Source organism: Molothrus aeneus, chromosome 2 (genome assembly GCF_037042795.1).
Source record: "Molothrus aeneus isolate 106 chromosome 2, BPBGC_Maene_1.0, whole genome shotgun sequence".
Taxonomy (NCBI): domain Eukaryota; kingdom Metazoa; phylum Chordata; class Aves; order Passeriformes; family Icteridae; genus Molothrus; species Molothrus aeneus.
Window position 1 is genome coordinate 65006370 of NC_089647.1, and position 22660 is coordinate 65029029.

General features: G+C 34.4%; 1 protein-coding gene across 1 annotated transcript in view; it reads right to left on the minus strand.

Annotated features, from left to right (window-relative positions):
• KLHL1 (kelch like family member 1) overlaps positions 1-22266 on the minus strand; it is a 182629-nt gene extending 160363 nt beyond the window's left edge. The window contains exon 1 of the mRNA XM_066545060.1: positions 21776-22266. Within this exon, the coding sequence (XP_066401157.1) occupies positions 21776-22266 (491 nt within the window). The remainder of the gene's footprint in view (positions 1-21775) is intronic.
• Positions 22267-22660: the final 394 nt, after the last annotated feature.

Consider the following 22660-nt stretch of genomic DNA (forward strand, 5'->3'; position numbering starts at 1 on the left):
TTTATGAAAGATCTCATTAAAGAAAGCAAATACATTCTTATTTAAATTTCTCCAGTCAATATAGAATCAATAATATAATTAAGAACAATTTTAAAACTTCAACTATCATAGACTTAGCATAATGCTTTTTAGATTAAAGTCAAGATGGTACTTTCAATAGCATTGCAGAGCTGGCTTAAGTTTATGAAATAGTATCTTCCTGAAAGTCAAAACAATGGGTATGTTATTTCCAAATATTTTGATTTATTATTTAATTTAAATAACAATTATTAAAAAGGTCATAAATTCTTAATGATATAATTAAAGTATTTTCATATATTCAGTAAAACAGATTGATATCAAGTACTGCACATCAACGAAAAAACCCCACATTTTCTAATATTTTATTCTTAAAATAAAATTTTAACACATTGAATTTATTTTGAAATAACAACACATGCTCTATTTTGAAATAAGTAAGGCTTTCTAGAGATGAGTTCTTTATTCAAAGTCTATGAGGCTCATGGGAATTTTTGCAGTGAATGTCATAGTCTTTTTATCAATTATAGAAATAATTTACAGTACTATTGTACTGCATAGTTTTAAAAAATATTTTTTACTAAAACTGATTTGTTTTTTTCTAGTTATGCATCATGGGATATGCTTCAACTTTTCCGGTATTCTCTACAGGACAGGATGGGGTTATTTAATCTCCTCTTCCTCAGTCTTTCAGCCCTCTGTGATGGGGGAGGAATGATTGTTAGTGTCCAGAAGTGAATGGTTACTGTAACAACATCCAAGCCTATTCCCATACAGAGTTTCCAAAAAACAAAAAGATATATTTTGATCATAGAGACACATATGTATGTGTGTATCTATATGCATACATATCTGTATATAACTAACCCCCAAAAAAATTTATGTTAACAAGATTTGCCTGTGCTTCATGTTAGCTGTTGTAAGTTACTTTGAATTTTTCATGTTCTGTTGTAAGTTACTTTGAGTTTTTCCTAGTAGGTGCATTTAAAAGTGAGCAGGAAATGAGGTGTGATTACATAATTCCCTAATTATGCTTTTAAACTAGCTTATTAAGTTTATGAAGACCTTTATAATCCTTTAGTCAGCACAAATATTTTTTTTTAAAACCCTTTAAAGAATAAAGACAATCTTTCACAAATGATTCAGAGATATGCTCAAACTTTTCTAAAAAAGGAAATAAAATTACAATGTAGGTGACTGCATTTTATGGAAGAATTATTTTTGACTTCCATTTGCCTAAAATTTTCACAGGAAAATTTTGGGCACAGAATTCATTAGCAGCATAATTCACCATCATATTTCAAGTTCTTGTAATTCTGAAATTTTATTTATCAGTTACAGTACTGTCCAAACTTAGACATGGAAAATTTAATAAACAAACTACTTGAACTAATTTCTTCAAAATGGAGAAAGTCTTTCTCATACTATTTTTCTGCATTATCAGAATACTTCAAGAATACTCGATAGGTAATATGCTTATATAGTAGTATTTATCAGAATTTCAGCATTAAAGCAGATTACTTTCTACTAAGTAACTTAGAAGTTAAATAAATAAAACCCAACCAACCAAAAGTCCCAGAATCCAGAGAGTTTAGACACCCAGCCTAGTCAGGAACAGGCATGCAAATGTTCTGATGTATGTCCTGGCCTTGGACGGTCTCCTGAATTTGACCTTTATCTTAGGCCATATATACTTCAGGAGAACTTTCATGCAGAGAATAACCAAATGCTGAGGACATTTAAAAAGCATTTAAATGACTCCTGTTTTCCTTCCTTCAGCTCTTCCTTCCCCAGGATGCTTTGTTGTATATGAGAAATGTAATGAGGAAGCTAATCCTCTTCCCAAACAAAGGGTGAAAGTTAAGTAGCTCAAATGAGCTTCACTGAGCATCAAATGATCTATGTGTGAGATGTCATATTATCTCCTTGTACTCACAGAGCCAGAAGGCTCTTTGCTGAGCTTTAAACAGTCATTACTAAACATCTGATAACAGAAATTAAATATAATTCATTTCATAATTATGCATTTCTACAAAAAATTAATATTTGGATTAACTTTTTATTAAAAATTAAGTATTTATCTTATCTCTAACTTTGCCTTGCATACTGAAAAATTATAGAAAATTGTAGAAAAAAAGAGGAAATAAATTATTCCTTCCCATTCTATTTTTCTGTTATAATGAACTCATATTTTTGATGCGTTTTTCAAAAAGCTTGACAGAATGACAGCTCTAAAATCGAACAATCTTTTAGTTTCATATTCTTAGATGCCTGTTGCTTTTTCTTTTTTTTGAGACTCTCTTGAAATGAAGATGATAGCTCTAGCAAAGAACAAGAAATGGATCGCAGAAATATTGCAGTATCACACAGTGAAAGAGTGAATCATACCTGGAAGGAAGCTGCATAAAAATATGCAACTTTCAAGGTTTTAAAAATATGAAAAGCCCTATGCTTCATTCAGTTTTGTTTTGTTTTTTTCACGTATCTTTTCTAATTTGCTGCTTGCAATAGAATTCAGTCACAGAGGGACACATGTAGGTTCTCTGACCAGATGTCTTCTTTTTATTGGAAACAAAATTTGACAAGTAGTCACAAAATGAAATTGCTAAAGAAAAGGACTTATGAAATAGAAAACAATAAATTGTCTGGATAATTCACTGTTCATCCACAAATCTTCTGTGAAATGTACAGCAATATGCTGTGGTTTAAGCCATTTCTTCATCAGACAAATGTTATCAGAATAATGGCAGAACCTATTAGTGTGACATCAACTGCAAGAAAATGCCTAGTCGCTGTCTTACCTCTATTATAAGGAAATTAGTATAAAAATAAAATAAGAATAATGATTCATATACACATGAATACATAAGTTACAGTTTCATACTGGGTTACAAGGAAGAAACCCTGATCTTACAAGATTTAGTATGTAAAGGGATCAGCAATTATATGAACAGGATATGGACAATATATTCTTTTTTTCAATAAAACTGAGGTTAAGTCATCCCCTCAGCACCTTTGAAAGAACCTATCCTGTTTTAAAGGAAGAAGATCTTTAATGAATTAATTATCAGCTAAAAGATTGGAATTGAGAAGAATTTAAACAAAGGGTCATTTTTCATACTGACTAGATCTCCACAGAAACATCCCTGAATAATCTGTGTGCTGGGTTTGTTGTTAATTATTTACCCAAGAAAAAATTAGTATATCAAATATTTTATTTGAATTATTAAAGATAATCACATCTAAACAGACCATAGAGGCATAAGAAAGATCTCATGCTTCTAAATGACTGAGTAATACATTTGAATGTTACCAAAAGTAGATTAAATTCAGTGTTGATAACTGCAGAACCAAGGAGACTGAGGAACAATCACCACATATGGGAAACAATAGGCTCTAAATTGGCTACAATTTGGCTATTAACACTTAGACAATAACTCTGTATTCATTGTCAATAATTTTTTTTTCTTAATAAATATAGAATACCATTTGATCCTCTTTCCTTATGTTAATATAAGCTTAGCAGCCACTTACTAAGTCAGATGTTGGAATCTTTGATCTGGCAGTGAGTTTTTGTCTTTAACTTCTCAAAAAGGTGATATGACAGTAATTTAATTTTAATCCTCTTTTAGTATTCTCATAATAAAGACCATTCTTTTCTTAATATTTTGAAATACAGGCACAGTTTCATTTTGAGAGATTTTCACTATCTTTATTCTGTGGGAATGGAAAATTCATCTGTTTGTGTATGCGTCTATATGTGATCTAGAATGCATAATGTACCACCACAGTCATATTATTTAAAATAAATATTTCTCATAACCATGTCTTAAATCAGATACCATACATTTAAGATGATATGGTGAGCATCTTATATCTATCAGTTATTGGAAATGTCTCAAAAGTCCACACTTTCCAGATGTAAAATGAAGAGTCAATTTCATATCATTTTATTAAACTAAACCTTCTCAAAGTCCCCATGGAAGTTTGCATGCAATGAAGTTGGGAACAAAACCTGATAAAAGAAAAACTAGTACACAGAATCTGCACAAGGTTTCAGAAACCTGGGAAGCTTTTGCCTCCACAGAAAATGCACAGTAAAGACTTTATGAATACTCTTAAAGAAGAAGACAATTCATTGTTGTCTGATTTACTTCTGGTTAAAAATTGGTGGGTTAGTTCCTGCAGGGGCTATACTCCAATTCCTCAGTACAGCACAGTACATACTGCAGCCATTACATGGACTTAATAGGAAAGACTGACTTGAGTCATTTGTCATGACCAGCAATTTTATTATGTTTGCAGTTTACAAAGTAGTATTTTCACAGGGCTATGACAGCAATACAGCTCAATGCTGAGGAATGCAAAGAAAAAACAGGAGGAAAAAAGGGTGAGAGAAAAGAAGAAGAAGAAGAAAAGATAATTTGAGAAGCTATTTCCTTTATTCTGAATAAAACTCTCCTTCGCATTAATGCTTGTCACAACTTGTGTAGTCAGTGATAAGGTGACCCATGTTTGACAGTGCTGTAAACTACAGAGCAACCGGGGCATGGAAAGGAAGCAAAGAAATGACAGCTCAAAACAAAATGTCCCTCATTTCAGTCCTTGAAGCTATTTCTGAGTTGAGGATAGGAAACACAAAAACATTGGATACCCATCAATCATACTAGTTAGCCAATAATTTATTAATATAGTGCCACCACATATAGCTTTAAGCAACCTACTTGTGGCTGGAAGAACTTGGCATAAATGGACTACCCCATCCAGCTGTGATCAAATACTCTTGATCTCAGGCATGATTCTTTAGGTGGACTTTCTTAAATTCTGTTGTTATCATTCATTACTTCTGTTTCTAATATTAGAGGAACCAATGAAGCAAAGAAAATGGTATAGTCAGTCAGAACTGAAAATTCAAATGTCACTGTTAAACTCCTACAATAAAATGGGGCCTGCAGACTTCAATCTGAAATACATATCAATAATTTCCCCCTTATTTGTTTTCCTTTAATATACTTTCTGAAGGATAAAGCTTTTGCCAATGTTTATTTCAAAATGCATTTTCCCTGAGTGATATTTTTAATTGACATCAGAAACAGACATACTAAAAACACAAAGGCTTGCAAACATTTCATATGCTTCCCTGCTTGGTATTAATAAAGTAACCTTTTCCAAAGGTTATAACTAACCTTTTGGTGGAATTATTTTCTCAAATAAATGAAGGTTGACATTGAAGCTGGTTCTTAAAACATGAAATATTCACAATTACTTCAGTGCTTTTCTCTTTGTGCTAAAGAACCCCTTCCAAAACATTCTTATTCAGCATCTTCTGCTATCTATAAAAATTTTATATCTGAGTTAAAGTTTTATAAGGCTTAGGGTTATGAAATATTAAGACAAGAGTTGAGCTTGTGATAATTTCTGTTTAAAAGACAGCAAATGTATCTACCAGAAAGTAAAAAAATACAGATTTTTTTGTGTTGCTGCTTTATGGATATGCTTTTCTGATACTCCTTTCTCATGAGATATTTATTTTTGGTCAATGCATAACAGAAAAAAAGAAAAAGGAAAATAACCATTGGGATCCAATAAAATTAAATTGCTACAAATTTTCTTTCAAAACTTTCAATTATTTTGTCTTGGCTAATCACAAAATTTGATCAGGAACTACTAGTCACCAGATATCAAAAAGATTTTATTCGATACCGGTAGCACTGTCAATAGCTCAGGACCTCGGTAAAGTTGAGCCTCAATCTGAATAAATTCTGTTTGAATTCAAAAACTTTCATCCAGTATCTCTGAACAGTATCTCTGTATGAAATTCTTGCATACAGCTCTTAAGCACATTTGAAAATAATTCGAATAGATGGCTCAGCAGGTGGTTCAGTAATGTTAAAAAGTTGCAGGTTTTCTTACTTCTCTACAGGTGAAAAATATGTGCTTTGGACTGAAAATAACACTTTCAATTGCAAGAGTAACTTAACTTCTGAAATTTTCATTTTGCATTTGTTTTTCTAATTAGTAAAATTTTCATTATAAAGTAGTTTATGTAATTTTTTTAGCAGCACTGTGCAATTCTTGTTTTGTATCTCTTTAGAACCTTATGAGTTACTAATGTACTATCTTTTTATCTTAATGTCTTCTTTTATAGAGTATTAGATGTAATTTGAAGTAACTCCATCTATAAATGAAAGGGAGCAGCTAAACATTATTCTTTATTTCTACCTTTAAAGGAATATTTATTCTCTTTTCATTCATTCTTTTTATCATTTTAGGTTAAGATGATCAAGCTTGGTCTGCCTTCCCAGAAACTTAAGCTCATTAGAAGAGTAAAATTCAGATTCTGCCTTGCCCCAGTTTATTCTTCATTATTCTATTCATGGACAATCTTTGTGGAAATGTAGAATGGGTAGTTCAGAAATCTAAGCACTTCTTAAGCACAATCCAATCCATACTAGCGTAGATATCTGATGTATGTCAGCTGAGCCATGGCTTAAAGTATGTCTTCTTCTCCACTTTCTATAGAATATAGGAAGATACACCAAAATGTGTAACCTAAATTTAAATAGCTAAAATGCATTGAAATACTCTACCTCAATAATGATCTCACTCAAGAACTGTGATCCTGCTTCCCTCTCATCACACAGAGGACTCATCTTGTGCAGAATATTCACATATTTTTTAAGACAAGCTATATTCAAATACCAAGTATATTATGTTGACTAGATGACTATGGAACTAGATGTCTTTCTGTTAGATGAGTAAAATTAAATTGAAGAAACTAATGTATCACCTGAAAAACAAGGCTGAAAGAGGTTCACCAAAGCTTAGAGTTTTAGCAAAGAAAATTTGGAAAAGTTGTTAAATTTTTTCTGACCTAGTAATCCAATACACAAAAGTAAGAGTAAGAAAAGTTACAGTAGTCAGAGGAGGTTTACTAAAAATCTAAAAATACGGTAACTAAAGTTACAGTAGTCAGAAGAGGTTTACTAAAAATCTAGTTCCTCTGATTTGTATGCCATTTCTCCTAAATTTTCTAATTATAAATCCTAAGTAATGTTGCTTTTATCTCATAATACAATGTGGAGAATTAAAATTAAATGCCATTTGAAAAGGCCATAAAGCAGGGACAATGCATAGCATGTGACAAAAGGTTTAGCAGAAGAATAATACTGCTTTTTTTTTTTTGCCCCTATTATGCTTTTAGCAAATATATTATTTCCTGTCTGTAAGATCGCTATGGCTCATTTCCTTTTGACACTACATCATACTGAGTAGCTATCAGCAGTAATGGAAAATAAGACTGAAATATTATGCTGAGAGTAAATTATAAACTTTAATATAAGACTAATTTAACATATTAGACTATTTAGCATATTTTCTTCAAAAGGCATAGAATACTGTGAAGTTCATCCATCTAAAACTTATTACTGTTATTGAAACCTTTATCCGTTCTCAATTATATAGCAAGTCTATATAAACATAAGAGACTCTAAAACCCAAAAGATTACTTAAGCCAGAGAACTGTTCACAGGGAAGAACATATGTGCTCAGAAAAAAGTATGCAATTTAAAAGCTTTCATGGGGTGGCCAAACGCCCCAAAATATGATCTGTGACCATATGTGATCAGTGAGAATTAATAATAAAATATATTTTCCTTATTCATCCATTAAATTTGAAATCACCTCTTGAACCATTTGATGAGATTTTGAGATAAATAATTTTCCATAATTCTAGCAATGCAATCAGAACCTTGATGATTTCATGAACCAGAATGCAAAAATTACAAAACAAGAATCCTTATCAGCTCAATCCAACATATAATTTGAAAAATTTAGTACCAGTTCTTGTCATAGTCTTTAGGCTTTTTAGCTCTCTAATTATGATCTGTGATTTTTTTTTTCCTAACGAGACTGGGATTTTTTTTTTAATATGCCATATAGGAAGCTTCAGTAACTCTGAAAATCTTAATTATTTATTTTAATCAATAAATGGTATCAGTGGAACAACACCTTCCCACTATTTTTTATAAAACAGTATTTTATCACAAAAATATTTTCATGGAAAAGTCATGTTTTATTCCCTGCTTTGCGTACAAAAAAGAAGCATCAGATCTTTTTTGACTGACCCTTCCATTCACAGTGAATTGAATTAGAATAGAATGATCAAATTGTACACACAAGGATTATTTATTCCTACTTTTAACACACTTTGGTTTCCATTAATTTTCAAACAAGTCTAAAGAAATTGCTACATGGACCATTTTAGTATAATCATTAGTGCAATCAGACATTCTTATATGAATTAGCATGAGATAAAGGAAATTAGAGATTAGAAGACAAAGGTTATGACAAAAATATGCATAACCTTGCAAGATTTTATGAAATACCACATAGCAAAGACAAGGCCTGCAATATATTTACATGAATAGTCATTAGGAATACCTGGTTTTGATAGATAATTTATTTTTAAATTATGTCGCTTTAGATTGAGTTTTGCTATTCTAAAAATTGTCTACTGTACATGACATAAATCTTGTGTTTGTTTGGTGCATATTTTTAGACATTTTTAGACAAAGCTCTGTTCCCGAAGAGAAAAACCTTTACAAAAGTGGAAAGAGAGTAATTACATCTGCTGCTTACTCTGATATGATGCTAGATTTTGTTTTCTAACAGAATGATTGCCTTTTATGGTAATGGAAAGGAATCTTAGATAAATTAAATTTCACTTGCACACAAAAGGGAGAATTGCATTTCTCTGTGTTCCATCACACTCTCTTCCAATGTAGTGGGTTTTTTTCAAAAGATAAAAAAGTCAGTATTACTATCTGTGTATTCTCCAGGAAATTTTGGACTAAATAATGAAAAATATATATTAAAAAAATCAATACAAATCAGTGAGGAAAGTGAGATCCATCTACTTGTTATTTCAATATGCTCAAACATACAGAGAGAAAAGTTTCATTACAGTGTTGTGGCTCTGACAGCAAAGTTTGCAATAGATAGTCAAAACATGACATTTGCAAAGAGAGGTAGCAATACTTCCAGAAATTAGCATTTTTCTGATTTGTCTTACTATATCTAAATATCAAGTACCTGTATTCTGTATATCACAAAAGCATACAACCGTACATTGTTGAAGTATGTAGACTTCTCACCATCTAACATTATTTTTAAAAAAAGACATTGACATTTTTCTGAGCAATTTAGGCCATAATCATACTTTCTTGAAAACTTTTAGCAGACAATGCATACACTAGAGAGTGAATCTATTATCTGCTTGTAGCAGAATGCAGAAACCATCTGTTGGATTGGGTTGGTTTTTTTTGACTTCTGTTTTCATATGCTAACATAAAAAGTCAAGCTAAGAAAAGATCCTGAAGTATATTGAGCTTTTCCTACAGTACAATAATCATGGGTGGCTCTGTTTAGACTACACAAAAAGCCAAGAGGAAAAAACAAGCCCCTGAAGAGAGATATTATTTGACTTCACCTTGCAAAATAACATACGCCTAGACACATCTCTGTTGTAAAAGAACACTAAGATTGGGGGGGGAAAGAAAAAAAGGGTAATTTCCAAATTTGATTTGAGATTAATTAATCTCACAATTTTTTTAGGTTTTTGTATCTTTATTTTTTTTTAACTGATCTTTTCAAAATGTTTTTGTGTCATCCCCAAAGGAATTAATTTCAACAGCAGACCAAAGATTTAAGAAACATCTGTATCATTTCTTAATCACCAAAATTTGGAAAGAAACCTTCCAATGAATTTCTCCTTCTGAAGTAAGCCTCTTATATTGGAATTCATAAGATAATCACATTCCTTCCTTTCCTAGTTACTCACTGCCTCTTTTTTTTGCTACATTTCCAGTCACCATTACAAAAGAAATGGTGACACCATTACAAAAGAAATGGGACACTTCAGACAGAAATCTTCCTTATTGGACAACCATGTTTCATTCTATGCATTACACTCTTAATGATGTGTACTCTTTTATTATGAGAGGATTAAGAGTCTTACACATAAAAAGGTCTTATTTCAACTCTCAGTTTTAGTAATGTTTGAAGCCTGTCATGAAAACAGTATCACCTGAAGAAAAATCAACCTTTCAACTTTCATAGTGGTGAGAGAAATGGCACTAGCCATTACTTAGGGAACCATACAAAATGGTTTTAAGTTTTTATTTTGTATCTAATTCACTATCTGGAAGCAAGAAACTTCATTATATTTTCCACAATATTTTTAAGATAATGTAATGAGAAATATGACATAGAGTGGGATAGTTAGGGGGGATAACACCAAAGCTTGTGCAGAGAAAGGAACACATTAAATTTCACATACTTAAAGAGTTACAGTTTGATGAACTAAATACAAAAGTTTTCATTATGTACTTAGGCTTCTTTTTTATGAGTACTGTGGATCTGTGGATAAATTTATTTTACTGTAACATTTACTTGATGGAGATTCAAGATTTTGCCTTTAAGGACTCAGACTCAAAATAGCTAGTTTCAGTTCATAAATTTCCCCATGCAATTAATTTATTTTTGTTTCAGTGTTCTGTCTTAGAAAACAAACCGACAAAAAAAACAAAACACAGTAAACAAATACACAAAACAAATTGCCCACAAGTAATAGTACTGGCATTCACTTTCAATAAGTGGAATTTCTTTAAACACTAAGCTTTTTAAGATATCAGTCTATTCATTATGTTAAATGTCTAAATGAGGGGGACTGATTTTGGTTATGCATAGTCATGAGATTTGGCACACCACAGTACTCCAACAGAACAGCAAATCAGATGAACTCATAAAACTTAAAGAGAGGATGTATTGAAATTCTAAAAGATATATTCAATGACTGTTGTAAAAAGTGAATGATAAAATACTTTGAGTCCTCATACAAAAGGTTAGATTTTTTTTTTTGATCTGTGTCAGTATCTGCAGGCAACCTATTCATAGAAAGATACTTAGTGACAGTTTGTGAGATATTATTGAATATTCTTCTTTCTTCAAGGCAAAAAGACTGTCATGTCTAAACATGTCACGGTTGACAGAAGTTTGTCTAGTTTACTATAATATTATAATCCAAGATATTAAAGAGTCCACACCACTACCAGTAAACTTGTTTGGTATTTAAAAAATACAGTAACATTTCTTTCCTGTGATAACCTTTTCTTGGTACAACATGTTTTCTAAAATGATAGCAACCTTTTTACCTGGAATTTCTTCGAACAATCCAAGCATTTCTTGATTGTTCTGGACAATACAGAAGAGCTGAGGCTGTACCCAAACAGGCCAGAAAATAGAAATTCCTTTTTTCACAGGCTATGTGTCTGTTCATCTACTCCTATGATTAAATTTTAGCAGCAGTATGGAATACTTGATTCATACTTTACTTGCTTTGTACTAAGTGCAACACTTCTGCAGAATGCTATCTAGACATTTGATCCTACTTCACATCTCTGCTGATTATGGTTGTGACAGGATAGCAAGTTGCACTATTCCATATTCATTTTCTCAGATGTCTTTTACTTTTTTCAAGATTATTGTGTGTATTTTAATTCTCTCCCATAACATATGGGTGAATAATTTAAAAATATTTTCATTTTTATTTTTAAAAAGCATATGCTTTACTTCATTATTTAGTCCTTACTGACTAAAATGAAAGAACTGAGTGCAAAAAAAACATCTGAATTCCTACTGATACAACTACTGTTCCTAATTTTGTCAAGGCTTTCCTCTTCAATCCCTTTTATAGCAGTTTTCATAAATTCCATTTACATCTCCAATGAACATTGTAGAGAAGCATTCACTTTCATCTAAATTTCTATCCTCTCAAAGACTATTACTTTTCAAACAAAAATCATTAATCTTCTAAATTAAATACCAGAGTCAAGATACGCAAAAACTTAACTCAGGAGGATTAATTATCATCAAATATGTTGGTGAAGGCATTGTTGATTAACAAACAATTATTAATTGAAGCTTTTGCTATTAAAAAAACAACTTCTTAGATGTGACTGTAGTTTGAGGTCCTTATGCTTATCAATAGAAGACTAAAAATATTTTAAAAAACTGTTCCCACTAACTGAAAATATGGAGTTGTTTATTTTATATTGTTTACTTTCTCTCTTCCCTTCTTTCTCCTTTTTCCTTCCCTATTTTTGATGTCTCGTTTACTTTGGAGTTACTCTTACTATTGCTACTTTGAAGGGGTATTTTTGTTCTGAACTTCAGATAATTGATATAAAATGTGATTATCTTTGTGGATAAGTTAATAGCAAAAATTATGATGAAACAACTGACAGAAGAGAATTCAATAAATAAATAGAGCATAAATAAGAGCCACCAGACATTACACACAGAAGGTTTGCATTTAGCCTGATGATTATTATTACAAAACTCTATAACAGAAATAACTTTCTAAATTTAATCTTTTGGACATTCATTAACTATTATCATTTGACTAATAAAATATAGTAAAATAAAAATATAGTAATGCACGTGGAACTTAGTAGTGGATGGAGGTACACCAATATTACATATTCCAATTTATAAGCAGAGAAAAAACAAGGAATATGAGAAAAAAATCAGTGAACCAGATTGGCTTGGACAGGTGATGCACCTGACTGGCCTACAACATGAAAAGAATTTATGTATCTGTAGGCAATCAGAAGCCCATCCAAAAGTTGAGTATCTGAAGTGCCATATATTCCTGTAAATACATATGCAGTGGTTTTTATAATGTTTTCTCCATCCTTGCTGAAGGTAAAACAACTTCTACACTCTGAAAGAACCTATTCCCAGCTAGAATATAAAATAATCTTAGAACCTATAGTTGAAAACAAAAACATAGAGCACAACAGAATTTGGCATGAAGTATGTATCCTGTACTTTTTTCTCCTTACATAATTCAACACTATTTTCAGGTATGGATCACTTAAACCATTGAAGAATCTCTAGAAATAATTAGGAGGCCAAATAGTATTCAGTCCTAGGACTTTATTAAGCAAAGATGCTGCATGTGATTATAAGATTCAAGGATCTTTTGTGATTTTTAAAATTTGATTTGGTTTTGTTTTCCTTCATGAGTTTTGCACAAAGCAAACCTACGTAGCAGCAAAAAGACACCAAGGTCAAAACAGTGCTGTTTTTTCCATATGGTAAGAGTGGGAGGAAGGATGAAAACAGATGACAGGAAAATACAAATGTTACAAAAGGTTGAATATTTTAATGTTGATCAAATATAGTCAAACAGAAAACTTGACTGATACAGTTAAAAAAAGAATGAACTGCAGATGATGTGTTCCATGAATTTCACCCAGCTACTTATTAAAGAATAAGAAAATCATTGCCTTATTAAACCCATAAAATCAATCCTGTGTGATAGAGATTGCTGGTTTAGATTCAAAAAATAATTTTTAAGTTTTGAAAAAGACATTTCCATCTCTCAAATACATTTTGAGATAATGGTAAACACTAAAATATAAAAGCTCTTATTTTCAATTTTACATAATCTTACACATTTTATGTCTAACATTCCATTTTAATATAATAAGTTGAAGTCCAAACTTTGGAATACACACAACATTTAACCAAGTCTTAATTCTCTCTGCATTTTTCTGTTGGCTCATTTCTGAGAATGAGCCCATAATTTATTTTCAATTTTATCTCATTAATTAAAGTCAATATTTTCCATGAGTCAAGAAGAACAGATGAAATTCCACATACAGTAGTGAAAATGGAAATCAAGAGATAAGATGTGCCTGAGTAAGTGAAAGAATGGATTGAAGATTCTAATTGATAGGAAAGGTCTGTGTGACAGCCAAAATGTGGCAGGGAGAGATGTAGTAAAGGACTGAAAAGTAAAGAAATAGGAGATATGATTACAAATGTGGTTTGGAAAACCAGGCTACTCACGACAATCACCTCTGATGCCTTGAATATATATCATTAGGACTACAGAACTGTAACACTGGCCTAAACTAACAGTAATCCTCAGCACAGCCAGTACAAATATTCAAGATTTCAGCTGGAAATAGAAGATATGGAAAGAACAATGAGATATAAACTTGAAGTATGTATTGAAACTTCCAGCTAAATTTTAACATGAATTTTGGAGAAACTTTCTTTCTTTTATTTTGAAGAAAAAAGTTTTCACTTAAAAGACTATTTTTAAAGTATAAATGATGATAATATTTCAACCTAATACTACAGTTAAAAGTAACATCTTCAAAAATTTAGAAATAAAATATTTAAATTACTAATAGAAAAGCATCTAAACAAAGTTATAACCTAACTTAGACTCTTACTAAAAAGTCATAATAGTTTAGTATTATGGATCTATGTTCATCTCAAATTATTGGTAAGTTATGACTTTTTGAAATAAAAATCAGAAATTTTAGATACTGATGGAATTAAATTTTTGGTAAAGTTAAGGTTTTGGCATTTGAGTTTTTTTTTTTTTTTTTTTTTTTTTTTTAGTATTATTAGAGATTATTACACAGTTACTTGTCTTTCTGAGGAAGTTGAAGCAGTTCTCAACTTTTTTACAAGATAAATTTCCTTTTTTGAAACTTTTAATAACATCTAGTTCTTTCCCTAGTGTAAATAGTTTATTTTAGATCATCAATTCTGTATTCTAAAAAACTGTTCTAACAACACCAGGAAATATGTATGCTAGAAAATTCTGCCAAAACATCATAGCATAACATTTACAGAGCAATTTTCACCTAAAAAATGCAAGCTTGAGATATAAAAAGAAAGTGCAAATTCTTAAACTGCTTCCAACAGGTATAAAAAAAAATGTGTCACAAGGATAAGAAGTAGCTGCTGGAAAGCAATGATCATGTGTTAAGAGTATGTTTATCTGTATGTATCAGCAGCATTCTTATGAATTTAACAGATTCCAACAATATGCTCTATTTTTTTCCATGTATAATTATTTAAATGAACTTCACTGTTCACAAAAATATAGGAATGAACTCTGATTTATTTCTTAAGAATGATATAAATTATATACATATGTGCACTTTTATATATGTAAATCTTAAGTTTATATTAAGAGAGAAATGCAGATGGTACATATTTATTCGAGCATATATAGACTTATATAGGTCCCTACTGTTATTATTCCAGAAATTATTTTATTGAGGGAAAAAAAATTATAATCAAGCCAACAGCACTTTTGCAGACTTATCTATAATGATTCACCATCAATTGGATTTTAAAGATGGCTATTCTCTGTTCTTTCTTTGACTATGAAAAGGTTGAAAAGCATTTCCCTTTTGTAATGTTCTTTGATGCCACCCTTAAGAGGTCCATAGTTTTAGAGGTATTTCTCTGATTCAGTCACTCCCTGTGCAACTGATATTTTCACTGCCAAATCTTTTCTTAATGTTGCATTTTTAAAAATATTCCTGCAAAACAGTGCAATTTAGTCCAGAGGAAAAAACAATGGTTGGTTTTGTCAATGTTGAAAGTACATGAGTAACAACAGCCAAAAAACTGGCCAAGTCCTTTGCTTCATAGCGTGTTTAATGGGCTCCTGTTTTCTAGCAGCATCCACACTTTTATTGAGATGAGTGATATGCTTTTTACTAACACTGTAAAATATAATAGGTTCAATTAATTCTATCCATTTATTCTATCTTTTTAGAACAGTGTGAATTTGCAATGCAGACTTCAAATGGTGTTCTTTTTACCAAATTTAATTGAACATTAAACATTTAAATCAAACATTTGAACCTGAACTAGCCACTTTATACTATTGTTACACTCAATGAAGAGAAATAGGGACATCTGAAAGATAATGCACCTTCTTCAAAAATGTGCATCTAAGATAAAGATGAGATGAGATGAGATGAGATGAGATGAGATGAGATGAGATGAGATGAGATGAGACGAGATAAGATAAAGCCCCATCATGGACTGAACGAGTTACTCAAACTAAAGTGTCTTGCTGACCCATTAAACACAGCAAATACCACCATCAGCTTGGCAGCCAGTGAGAAAACAGATCAGAGAACAAAGTAAAATGGGGAGCTGAGGTAAAAACATAGGAATAAGTAAAATGGGGAGCTGAGGTAAAAACATAGGAAAGGAATTCTATTAGGATTTTCTTAAAAAATGGCTAAGGAGATAAGGGAGGGCTTAAATGATACTGAAATTCAAAGATTGCAAAATACTTAGGGACAAACAGAAAAATGAGAGGTCCAAGAAGCTGTTAATGAACATGGGGAAATCTGACTTTATTTTTGGAAGCATCTAGGACAAGGTACAGGCAAGACTGGACAGAAAGTAACCTGGTTAGTAAATCAGTGAAGCAGATGGTAAGAAAAGTTGGTAAATCCAAGTAATGATTTCTGGGTAAGGAACCTAGGACTTGAAGAAGGCAGTTGGGAATCCTTTGAGACCATGGAAAGCAGGGAAAAAAAAAAGCAAGAATAAGGTACAGGACAATACATATTCAATTAAAAAAAAAAAAAAAAAAAAAAAACCAACACAAAAAAAGTAAAGTGAATGTAACAAAAGACAGTAAGTTCCAGAGCACCAGGAAGAAAGATATATGAATCTGCTTGTCACAAAAATTCCAAATGCAGTGGAAGACTCTAAAGACTTACAATATCTTCCGCTGTGGAAGTCCTCAATCTTTCTGCAGAGAAAGTACACAATCACCATTGTAATTACCAATTTTAAAATTATGAACTTTCTTTTGATGTCAGTTATTCTATGAGTTCAAGTGGCAATGGGATACACAGTGAATCCTCAAGTTTCAGTTCTGCATTCTAGTGATGGACAAAAGAAGTGCCAGTACATAAAGTGACTTGTGTGCTCTTCTGCTTCTTTTGTTAAAAAACAAACCAAAACAAACAGCCAAGCTTTAGAAATGCTGTTATACAAGTACCAAAGCCAGTTTTTAAAGTTAGGAAATTCTAGACCTAGATTCTCTTTGTAACTTATCTAATTCCATACAAGTATATATATACAGTCTTTAGCTATGTGATCTTGCACTATTTTTATCACCTGATTCTTCTGCATCCCATGCACAAAGCATAGACCCTCTGAGAATGAATAAGAACTTTGGAGGAGAAAGGTCTGTGGCCTGTGTTGTGTAGCAACCCTGATTCTTTTGCTGTGAAAGTTAAAAGTATAAATATAAAAGCCTACAAGTTATATAACCATTTTTAGAAGTTTCATAATAAAGTTGAAAAACTGGCTCATGACAAAAACAAATGGATTATCCTCTTCTGATTCCATAACCTAGAAATGCAGAATTGTGTGATCTATATTCCACCCCAATAATTAAATTACCTTCTTAACAAAGCAGTTTATATGAGATAATAAAAAAACATAAGCAGCTATTAATTTGACTTCTTCAGAATCTAATTTTAGGATCTGGTTATCACAGGAGAAGGAAGGTATGGTTCAAATATGGATAACACCTCAGAAAGGTCACATGATCAGCTGTGAAAATACTTGAAGTTGTGAGAGCTCACAGGGTAGACTAAGGCATAGGAAGGTATCTTGATTCTCCTCTTCTTGTAAGGTCAGGTACCAAGATGAAAGCTGTAAAAAGGAAGCTCCATTTACTTAGAAACCAGGGACCAGAATCTTCTCCTAAGACTAGACAAAGTTACAGCAGTACATGAAGTAGTCAAGTAGCATATTTCATGACAGTTTTATTCACATTTTCTAAAATGGACAAAATATTTTCTCATTAAATTAGAAAGCTGCATTGAGAATGTTGCTCATCCTGATAGGTTTCAAATTCGTAACTTTCTACAGCAGCATGCCAACCACAAGATTGTAGGTTGCTAGGAGAAAAGGAAGAAGACTTGGAAGTGGAGACTAATGGGCAAAAGCATCAAAATGCAGGATTTGTGAGCTCAGAACAGCAAAATACAAAAGAAATGCTTATACAAAAGCCTTGGTCACATAGTTTAACCATGCACATTTTTATGTTCCTGATTCTTCACTGATCACAGTGATTTAATTTAAATAAATAGTTTTGACCAGAGAGACTTGCAAGCTAAATTTCTCAGTTAATGTTTGAATTAGAAAATAATTCTCTCACATATTAACCTTTTGGATTCCCATTAATACTGAATTTTTTACTTCCCATTGACAAAACTTGACAGAAACAAAGTAAAATACCTTCCTCATTACTTTTCCAGTGACTCAACATTTGAGCAGGAAACTGTTGTGTGAGGAAGGCACAGTATTCAGTCCTTTTGCTTCTTTCTTTAGGGTACACTGTTAGAAAGTATCTAATGGTGGGAGGATTTGCTATCTTCTTTCAGAAGCTGTATTTTTGAATTCTTGTATGTTTTATGAAAGACTTCTGTATTGTCAGTGGTTGCTTTATGTGGGTTAGGCATATCTGGCATATTCGTCTTGGAAGTGTCTCTTAAACCAAATGTTAATTGAATTCTGTGTTCTACACTTCTCTCACACACAACCAGAGGAGTCTGGGACTGGTTTGCAGATGGGCTCATCATTTATGGGTGCAACTGAGAACAGAGAAAGTAGTGGGAGAAAAGTGCTATATGCGCTGAAACCAATCAATTCAATTTTTTTTTCTTTTATCTCTCTTTCTGGCTTGCCCTCCTCTGTAAAATAGGGCTGTTGTAAAAATAAACCTGTTACTAGTTTGTGAGGAACATACTGAGTGTAGTGGTGAACAGTGCCAAGGGCTCATGAGGAATTACATCTTCATAGGATTTGAATAGTGTGAGGCAAGGAAAACATGCTACCATCCATTCAGGAAGGAGGAGTTAAAATACTAACTCTTTTCCTATTAAGTGAATCCCCTTCATGTTGAGGGCTGATTAACAACTCACCTGAAAAGAGCCATCATGAGCAAGTAAAATCTCCATTATAAACTTTGAGGCTCTGATGGATGCATCACAAATCTTTGCACTGGTCTTTTCCAAGCATTTTGAGGCTGATTTGTAAATTTTAATTAAAATTTGTATTATAGATTTTTTTTCCTAACAGTTTTGTCTTAGGAAATGAAGATCAAAAAAAAGAATCTTTAAGTACCCACTGCATCTATTGACAATTTTGTCATGCCAGCTCTAAACCAATTTGATATGCATGTTTCCAAGCAATTTCAAGCAATCAGACCATGTTCTAACACTAATTGTTAACTGTAAAACATTTTTTTTTCTTTTTACAGATACAGTATAGAAAGTAGAACAATTAGGTAAGTACTTTATAACATGCCCTACCTAACCCTTCAGTCTTCTTAATGCCAGTAGGTCTATCCATGTTTATTCCTTACTTATGCATAGATATACTGTACAATTGTCATGACAGGATGTTCTTCAGAAACATGCAAAAACCCCAAATTAGTAAAGTGCATGTTCTTCAGAAACATGCAAAAACAACCATATTCTCTCATTAAATAAATCCCACAATATCTAACAGAATATTAAAACCAAGAATTCAAGATCGTCCAGCTTTGTGTTTAGCTTAGATGTAGAAACAGTAACTAAAACTCCACTGAAAAACAAATCCAGATGAGCTGAAAAAGGATACCAGTACAAAATTCATGTACCAAGCTGAGGAGACTAAATGAGAAAAAAAATTAATACAAAGAAACTAACAAACAAAAACCCCAAACAAGCATACAACCAACACTATTTTGGAGATTCAATGATACTAAGTAGGCACTAAAAATAAAAAACAAAAAGCAATTTTCACTTCTACATATATGTCAATAGCAGAAAAAACATTTATAAAAATACTTATGTCTGCAGAATGAGTGAGACATAACTTTCCAGGGCATTAGAAGACTGTTGGATCAAAGAACTTTCAAGCACAGAACTGTCATTTTTGCAGCACTTGACCACCTCCTGACATAACATACAAAGTTCATAGAGGGAAATGAAAGGTTCCTTAATAAGAAACAGAAAGTCAAGTCTTAGACCCTAAAACTATCTTAAACATTTTCATACCTCGAAAGGTGGCATTTTCATCAATAATGATATCACATCTCCTGAAGCAGTTATTTTAAATCTGAACAAATTTGAGCATATTTCTTCAACAGGATTATGAGCTACTGATGACTAGATGTGTTGTTTCAGAAACAATGAATGAAGAACATGAAATAAATGGATTATGAAAATCGAGAGCAGTAATCAGATACATAGTGTCACACAGTACATACATTCTATCAAGTCAAATCTTATGTACAAATCAAGTGGTGTCACTCAGTAAATTTCTGTTAGTATGCAGATCTCTACAGAATCTCACATGAGTGACACACCTAAATGAAAAGTCCAAAGAATGAAATTATATTTGTAATAGTTTTTAACCTCTCCCATTCCCTCTTAAAAAACCTTGAAGATATAATTTTAGGGTTGGTGTATTACCTGTCTTTGTAGTGTATCTGATAACAATTTGAATTGAATCCTTCTTGTTGCTCAGAACAACTTCCAGTGTTCATAAAAACTTCAGTATTGCTTGTGCTTTAAAAATATACCCTAACTCACTTAGCAGTTATTTCACATGTTTAAAAGTATGTAGCTCCTATGAAATCAACTATGCTGACAAAACAATAAGAGATTCAAGGAGAGAATATATGCTTTAGAGCTCTCTGAAAAGGTGTAACATACTCAAAGTTACACGCCCATATGTTTATCTACAGCTGTACTAATCCAAACATAAGCACAGTGCTATCCCTTCATGTCATAAAATATTTAATACTATATATTTAACTTTTAATATGAAAAAAAAGAACAAGAACACAAATAATTTATTTTATTTCTTTTCATGTTTAGAAACTGAACAGTACATTTCTTTCCATAGGGGAAAAAAAAAAAAACAAACAAAAACCAAGGGAAATGAAAATGAAGTAATGAAGTAATCTTAACTGTGGGGAGGCAGGAGCAAGCAGAGTTAAAGTAATGAGTCATTTTATGCTTAGGACTATCTGTATCAGAGTTTTTCTGAAAGGTCTCTGTCAGCTACTTTTCCTTCTTCAAAAGGTTTTAATTTCTGTTTCATCTGGGCATGAGGAGGGTAAGGGAATGGGAAGGAAAAGCAATTCAACATTAACGCATTTGTATGAAACACAAAAATCTGGATGTGTCTTTCTTGCTCTTACATTCTCTCATGTGTCACTCAGTTGATGACTCATAAAATTCTTAGAAGTCTTATTTTTCTCTGAGGTAGGCTGTAACACCACCGAGTTTCAAGAAAGTGGAAGCTTTTACTTCCGAGCTTTCACCTGTCATCCCAGTACCCAGAAGGACACCACCTCCCGCTAGCGTTTTAATAAACTTCTGAGAAAGTTGGGTAGCGACGATCCCCAGCGCGGAGCGCCGGCTTTGAGAGGAGCCTGTTCTCGGGCCAGCCCCATGGGCACGCCCAGGTGCGGGGGCGGAGGTGCGGACAGGGACAGGGACAGGGACAGGGACAGGGGCAGCCGCAGGCCAGGAGCAGGGGCACGGCCGGCGACAGGCCAAGGGCAGCATCCCTGGTCCGCGGCACCTTGACCGTGAGGCTGGTCGGTCTCTCCCGGGACCCTGGGCAGCCCTCCAGCCGCCCTTCCCTTCGCCTCCAAACCCTGCCAGTTCAAACTGTAGGAACCGTCCCGCGCCCAGACCCGCACCCTCCCGCACCAAGGCCAGCACACCGGCCCGGCTGCGCCCCCGCCCCGCCACTGCCCCGGGGCCGCACAGCCCCGCGATGGCCCCGCGGACCCGGCCGCGCCCGCCGCGCAGGCGGCGCCGGAGCGGCCGCGCTGCCCTACCTGTGCCCGCCTCCGTCACCTGTTGCCCGGCTGCCTCCATCGGCGCAGCCCCCCGGCGCCTCCTCCCGCTCCGGCGCCGCCAGGGGCTTCTCGGGCTCGCGGGCCACCTCCATCCCGCCGGGCACCGCCTCCTCTTCCTCCTCCTCCTCCAGGGACTCCACGTAGAAGACGGTGCGGGGCGGCGGCGGTCCCGGGCCGTGCCCCGTGGCCGGCCGGCCGCCGGCGGGCAGCAGCGTCCCGTTGGGCGGGCTGGCCGTGGTGGCCGCCGAGGAGGAGGCGGAGGAGGCGGATTTCTTCCAGAAGACGCCGTTGCCTCTTTCCTGGCTCTTCAGCAGGCGGCTCTGGCTCGGTCCCCAGTGCTCGAAGCTGCTGTCGGGCGGCAGGCAGCCTCCCCCCGCCGGGCCGCCCGCCGGCGAGGGGTGGCTGAACAGTTTCCAGCGGAGGCGCAGGATATGCTTCACGTCGAAGTCTTTCCTGCCGGAGCCGGACATGGTGCCGCGGCGGGCGGGGGACGGGCGCGGGCTGAGGCGGGACTCACGGCGGCCAGGCAGGGCCAGGCGGCGGCGGCGGCAGCGCGGGGCGGCCCCGCTCCTGCAGCGGCGGCGGCGGCGGCGGCTCCTCCGGGCAGCGCTGGGCTTGTAGGGCGAGGGGTGGCAGCCGCCGGGCGGAGAGAGATGCGCGCACACACCAGTGCGGAGAGAGAGGGAGGATGGATGGAGCGATGCACAGAGCCAAGAGGAGGTAGAGACACCCAGCAGGAAAGGGAGAAAGAGAGAGGGAGAGATGCCCAGAGCTGACGAGGACCGCACGGTGATCAGTGGAAAGGGGAGGAGAGAGAGGCAGAATTGAGAGACATCTCTCAGGGGAGACGGACACTTGCGAGGG